Source organism: Tarenaya hassleriana, unplaced genomic scaffold (assembly GCF_000463585.1).
Source record: "Tarenaya hassleriana unplaced genomic scaffold, ASM46358v1 Cleome6, whole genome shotgun sequence".
In the NCBI taxonomy this organism is placed as follows: domain Eukaryota; kingdom Viridiplantae; phylum Streptophyta; class Magnoliopsida; order Brassicales; family Cleomaceae; genus Tarenaya; species Tarenaya hassleriana.
Window position 1 is genome coordinate 2,329,733 of NW_010968505.1, and position 7,450 is coordinate 2,337,182.

The 7,450-nt window shown below is 33.0% G+C and overlaps 1 protein-coding gene across 1 annotated transcript in view; it reads left to right on the forward strand.

Annotated features, from left to right (window-relative positions):
• Nucleotides 1-6,370: 6,370 nt before the first annotated feature.
• The window catches only part of LOC104799121 (protein LATERAL ROOT PRIMORDIUM 1), a 2,751-nt gene continuing 1,671 nt past the window's right edge, over nucleotides 6,371-7,450 (forward strand). The window contains exon 1 of the mRNA XM_010521483.2: nucleotides 6,371-7,400. Within this exon, the coding sequence (XP_010519785.1) occupies nucleotides 7,251-7,400 (150 nt within the window). The 5' untranslated portion in view covers nucleotides 6,371-7,250. The remainder of the gene's footprint in view (nucleotides 7,401-7,450) is intronic.

The following is a 7,450-nucleotide window of genomic DNA, read 5'->3' on the forward strand; positions in this document are numbered from 1 at the left end:
TAGAGTTGTCCGCACACATCAACACGAGACCTTTTAGCGTGTTTTGTGCTCACTCACACACATCTCGGAAAGTACTTCCCAAGAGGTCACCCATCGTAAGACTACTCTAAGGCCAGCACCCTTAACTTTGGAGTTCTCTCGAGATGGGCAACCGAAAAGGTAGATCCATATTGTTGCTATGAATAGCTCAATCAACTCATTTAAGTTATCTTTGACTGTGTAGTCCCATGCCTACACAGCCTTCGGATCCCTCTCATTCCGGTGCGTCCGATTCATCCATGTACCCCCTACCCAGAAGCTCGTCAGGAGCCGTCCATTTTCCATGCCTCTCGCACCGGCGATCACTCTCCGCCCTCCTACGATATCCTGGGCTGTCACAGGCCCACCAGCTTCCGCCTGATTCGTCCTCGAACCACACCGTACTAGGAGAGAACCGGCTCTGATACCATTTGTAACAACCCGAGGCCGCTACGGAATGATAGAGCTGTCCCCACACACCAACACGGGACCTTTTAGCGTGTTTTGTACTCACTCAAACACATCTCAAAAAATACTTCCCAGGAGGTCACCCATCCTAAGACTACTCCAAGACCAGCACGCTTAACTTTGGAGTTCTCTCGAGATGGGCAACCGAAAAGGTAGAAGCATCTTGTTGCTATGAATAGCTCAATCAACTCATTTAAGTTATCTTTGACTGTGTAGTCCCATGCCTACACAGCCTTCTGATCCCTTTCATTCTGGTGCGTCCGATTCATCCCTGTACCCCTTACCTAGAAGCTCGTCAGGAGCCGCCCATTTTCCCTGCCTCTCGCACCGGCGATCACTCCCCGCCCTCCTACGGTATCCTGGACTGTCACAGGCCCACCAGCTTCCGCCTGATTCGTCCTCGAACCACACCGTACTAGGAGAGAACCGGCTCTGATACCATTTGTAACAACCCGAGGCCGCTACGGAATGATAGAGTTGTCCCCACACACCAACACGTGACCTTTTAGCGTGTTTTGTCCTCACTCAAACACATCTCAGAAAATACTTCCCAGGAGGTCACCCATCCTAAGACTACTCCAAGACCAGCACGCTTAACTTTGGAGTTCTCTCGAGATGGGCAACCGAAAAGGTAGAAGCATCTTGTTGCTATGAATAGCTCAATCAACTCATTTAAGTTATCTTTGACTGTGTAGTCCCATGCCTACACAGCCTTCGGATCCCTTTCATTCTGGTGCGTCCGATTCATCCCTGTACCCCTTACCTAGAAGCTCGTCAGGAGCCGCCCATTTTCCATGCCTCTCGCACGGGCGATCACTCTCCGCCCTCCTATGGTATCCTGGGTTGTCACAGACCCGAAATATAGTGTGGTCATATATTGATCTCATTACTTATAACGTTAAATTTATAATATTTTAATCAAAATGATTAGTAAGATATACAAAGTATGAGTATAATAAATTAGTGTGATCACCATAAATTTAATGTTATAATCAATAAAATCAAAATATGACCACACTATATTTTAGATCATATTGTCACAGTTGGAGAATGATTGTCACAGTTGGAGAATGATATGTGTTAAAGTCAAAATAGCAAAGTAAGGGTATTTTTTATATAATAAACTTTAAAAATTATTATATACATAAAATAATGATTTTGTTGATCTACGTTCTCCGAAAATAATGGGTATTCATCTCGACAAAACTATATATTAATCCACATTCCAATCTCCATCTCACAAAAAGTATTCACATGTGGGAAACCCTAAATTAGGCTGGTAGTCATTTTGTCTGATAGGAGATAATAGATTCAACCCTTGAGAATTATGAATTACCTTTTTTACGCAGTTTTACAGACTATTGCATAGGATCGATGCATTCAACCTTTTAAATTATAATTTTGATTGATTTATCTGTGTGTTTTTTGATATTTTGGAAGATATAATTAGATCGAAAATATGATAATTTTTAATTATAAAAAAATTATTTTGAATAATTTTACATTATATGACCATATGTATTTGGTGAATAAAATTTTACAATGATTTAGAAGGATAAACTTTTGTGAAACTATGATTTTTTTTTTTCAAAACGTCAGAACTTGGAATTTGTTTATCGGTTACACCCATAGCATTAATTTTCACTTCTCACTAATTAATTACCCAAACGGATAATTGTTTAAGAGATATTGAAATGTGGATCACTTCACAGGTATCTAATGCTTATCAATTTTAAGTAACTAGAATAATTAAGTAACATGGCCATATTCTTTATTAATTTCTGAAATAAAAATATCAAAGTCACAGCAATAAGAAAATATCAATATGTTACGTTTTATACCCTATATATATATCATTCAAATATTCCCTTTTAAATTAATTTATTGAGTGCGTAGAATACGTTCCGCACCATTCATTACATAATATATAAAATCTTATATATATATATATATAACTTGGATGTGCTCTGCGCAGAGAATCTGGTTTTGCACTCAAGGAAATTTATCACAAATTTAAGTATCTCTTTTTGGCATATTTTGAAATAAATATTGTGTTGAAAATTTTTTGTTTGACTTGTGAAATAGTTTTAAAATAGGCCATTAATTCCTATTATAATGCAAAAAATGTCTCGTTTTTTTTCGAAGGATAAACATGAATGTATATGTGCGACAAAAAACCGTGAATGTAGTATATGTAATTGATACATGATGTATATACATCATATATGTATATATATACGTACATAATACATATATACGTATGGGCACAAAAACACTTACGGAACTTTTAAATTGTTCCATGATACGTTCACACTTTTATTCATATGTATAGACAATTCTCAATCTATATATATATATATATATATCGACTCTCCCAATTAATATATTTTAATAAATACCGATAGATATTGGTAAATAACAAAATTGTGATAATCCACTGTCGTTTCGATCCCTTATAGAACATATAAAAGGTACTGGAATATTATATAACTCAAGTATAATCCAGTTAATTCATTTGAGTTGCACAATTAGATATATTCTTCATTTGAGTTGCACAATATTATATAACTCAAGTATAATGCTAGTTTGAACTTCAGACCAAAATACGTAATTATAAAAAACAAAAAACTGTCTTAATATAGTTATAGGTGTGAGTTTTTTTTTTTGCATTTTCGAAAGAGTGGAAATATAATTTGGAGAAATATTTGAATTAACCCTTTTTTTCATTTTTCCAAAAACAGACTTGTAACTCTTTTTTTTTTCCAAATAAACCCGAACTCAATCTTTGAATTAGAAAAAAACTTGAACTTTATAAAATTTTTCATTTTTAAACCCAATCCAACTATTGATGTAGCAATTTGTGATTTTGACTGAGCCGTATATACGTCATCATTTTAATGACCATGTAACCAAATTACAAATTGACATGTATGATATCGAAATACCATTTTATCGATTAGGTTTAAAAAATATAATATTTTTACAGTTCAGGTTTTATTTCGGCAAAAATAGAGTTTAAATTTTTTTCTGGAAAAAATGAAAAGTTCGGTATAATTTTAGAATTTTCCCATATAATTTTTCTCATGTGGCTCATGCGAGAACGCGTCCAATCTAATTAATTAAACCAAGTTATATATATATATATATATATATATATTAAGGATGTGGCATCATAATTTACATGATTCATGCATTAAAAATCTTAATTGTCAATATTTCTTGTGTTTGGAATTTAAAAACTTGGAAAACTCTAAACATTCGACCCTATAAATTAATGGGTTAATCGCATAAAAATACTCGAACTTTTACAAAAATCCCACATAAATACCCAAACTATATAATTATCATATAAATACCTAAACTTTTCACAACTCTCATATAAATACCCGGACTTTTATTTTTTATTTTTCAAATCAAACATCCATCCGTTAACAGCATCAATTTCAATCCAAAAAAGTGACGAGTCAGCAAAAAAAGTGATGAGTCAGTATTAAATATTTTATATGCTGATGACTCACCATTAAACATCCAAATATTTTATATGCACTTAGTATTTATTTTTTAAATTGTTATAAAAATTTTACATTTTAAATAAAAAATATATTAAAATACATTTAAAAATATTTAAATTTAAAACTATAAAAAAATTTAAATTTAAATCTTAATATAAAAATAAAACTTAAAAATATTTTAATTTTAATTTTTTATAATATTTATAAAAATTTTAAATATTACAAAGAAATGAATTGATATAGATATTAAATTTAGATATGAAAATATTTATATAGATTCTATATCTAAAAATATTTACAATTAGTAAAATGTATTTAATTTTAAATACCCTTTTATAAATTATTTAATTTTTATCCAATTATAAATTATGTATTTTTGAATCTTGTTGAAAGTTTATCCATTAAGTAATGATTTTTTTTTTATTGTAGACATTAAATAATAGCGTTAAACAATTTTTTGGATATATAAAATTGAAAAGAATTAATTTCAATAAAATATTACTGTATTTTAATTTATTATTTAAGAAAGATCGAATTTTATTTTTGAATTAAACTAAATTTAAATTGGAATAAAAATAGAAACGATTTTAACAAAAATTAAATCACATAAACTTTCAACAAAATTCAAAAATACATAATTTATAATTGGATAAAAATTAATTAATTTATAAAAAAGTATTTAAAATTAAATACATTTTACTAATTGTAAATATTTTTAGATATAGAATTTATATAAATATTTTCATATTTAAATTTAATATCTATATCAATTCATTTCTTTGTAATATTTAAAATTTTTATAAATATTATAAAGTGCATATAAAATATTTGGATGTTTAATGTTGAGTCATCAGCATATAAAATATTTAATGCTGACTTATCACTTTTTTGCTGACTCATCACGTTTTTTGATTGAAATTGACGGTGTTAATGGACGGATGTTTTATTTGGAAAAAAAAATTAAAAGTCTGGGTATTTATGTGGGAGTTGTAAAAGTTCATGTATTTATATGACAATTATATAGTTTGGATATTTATGTGGGAATTTTGTAAAAGTTCGGATATTTTTATACGATTATCCCTAAATTAATTAATTTGTTCTGAAATTCGGCATCCACTGTTGCATTTTCAATACTAGTTTAATTCACACGCACATATATATGTGGGGGTTAAATGAGTTGATACGGGGGAAAAGAAGAGCCTAAAGAACAAAACAAAAGATTCGCCGGCCGCAAAGCGTGAGGGATGATGAGAGGGACCGACGAGCTTTTGGGAGTGAGGGAAGAGTCCTTCACGTGCACTAACTCATCCCAATCATAATTATGCCCTCCATGTTCTTAATCCTCGTTTAAACATATCATTACTCACCACCAAAAGCATCCCCTTTTCTATAAACATATTTGTTAATGGCCCTCTTTTTGTTATCAAATCTGTGATGATGACAAATTTTTAAATAATTTGATTTATGAAGTTGCTCCTTTCTCTTTTATTTTTTTGTAAGAAAAAAAATGAAATCTTAATAATGGTTGGCCCTAACCCATTTATATTATGGTCTGCATATATATATATATATATATATATATATATAATTTCTAGGAGTATGAGATTAATAGATAACTATGTGTATTCAAGCATCTAAGGGAATCAGATTTACTTCAATGCATATTAATTCATTTCATATTTGATTTTAATAATATAGCCATGTGATAGAAAAACGAATTGCATAATTCTTGTTATCTACTTTTTTCTATAATTATAATTATAACTGAGAATCACGAAGAATTCACATCATTTTAACATTTAAATCTATATAAACTATATCTCTTATTTAGTTTAAATTATCTATTCAACAATTATATTTTTAATAATAATAATAATAATAATAATGAAAACGATGATCATATATCCGATTCAACGGTAACAACATCGTTTTGACATTAGACAATTAAGGAGTTTTAAGTTAGGTAAATGAAGTTTTCCGGTCAATGAAATCGATCCCCATATGTTCGGTCAGTTTTGATAAACCGAAGAAGTATTATCTTTCGGTTTAGCATACCAAGGTTTATCTATTTCAGTATTGATAAACCGGTGATAAAAAGATTAAACCGGTTAAGGACAAAACATCAGGAACTCTCTTGCGCGCGTGGGCAGTGGGACAGCCACGCGCTCTAAGACAGGTGGTGAACTAATAGTGGCTGGTATCAGAAAAAGATAAATAAAATATAATTCATTAATTAAAAATTGAAAAAAAAAACTTCAGCTAAAATCCAAAAGCGGTGGAGTGGAAGGTCTCATGTGCTATTTCTCTCTAAAACAAATATGAAAATTAAAACAATGAAAAAGCACAAAAATTAAATTAAAAATTAAAAAAATCACATTCCCCTCTCTCTCTCTCTCTTCTTGTTAACGATGATTATTAGAGAGAGAAGGACAGGAACACGAACAAAAACAAAGCCCACTTTGTCTCTAACCCTTTGTGAAGAGCAAGAAAAACACGCAACAAAACATCAAATTCCTCTGTTTCTTTCAGAGAGAGAGAGGAAGTTTCTGGAGAATTCACGATATCAGAAGCAGCAGAGTGGAGAAGACGATGATGGATTGAATGAAATTGGAGAGATAAGAGACATAAATCTAGAAGAAGATACGGAGGAAAATAGAAAAAAAAAGGTCAGGTTTTTAAAGAGGGAAGGAAGAGTCGTTATTGCAGAAGTAGAAGAGGTTTCAGTGTTCTTTTTCACTCTGATCAGAGAGAGAGAGAGAGAGAGAGAGGAAACAAAAAAGTCAAAATTTTGCAGAGACCGATCCAAGTTGCTTCCTTTTGGGTTATGTAACAAAATTTTGCAGGTGCCCTTCTTCTTCTTCTTCGAAATCTGCAGATTTTCAGACAAGGACCCATTTAGATCTCTGGGTTCTTCTTCTTTGTCGATGTATATGTACATTTGAGCCTGTCTTTCCTCTCTTCTATCTCTCTCATACGAAAAAAAAGGAATTTTTGTTGTCTTGTGAGTGCTCGAATCCGTGAGATTAGGGTTTTCTTTTGTCGTAATCAGCTGTGGCTACGACGAGGAGGCATAATCTGCCGACGTCGGATTCGGGTGCCTTCGCCGATTGGGCGGCGACGACATCCTCACGCGCCTCCGACGATCTCTCCCTCGGCTTCAATGCTCCTCCCTCCGTCGCTGCAGCTCCGTCTTGGCATCCCGGAGCCACCGCACGCTTCGGCTTCCCTACTCCGTCTCCGGCGGCGACCGAGATGGGCATGGTCGGTCTCCGCGACGTCTTCGTCGTCGCTCCGGCTTACCACCATCACCACCAGGACCCCTCATCCTCCACCTCCGCCGCCGGAGATCATCACATAAACGGCTCGGCTGCGACCGCCCTCGGCGTTGGCGTCATCCCTCTCCTCACCGCTTCGCCGTGCATAGCCGCCGCCGCCACTGCTCCCCCGCAGAA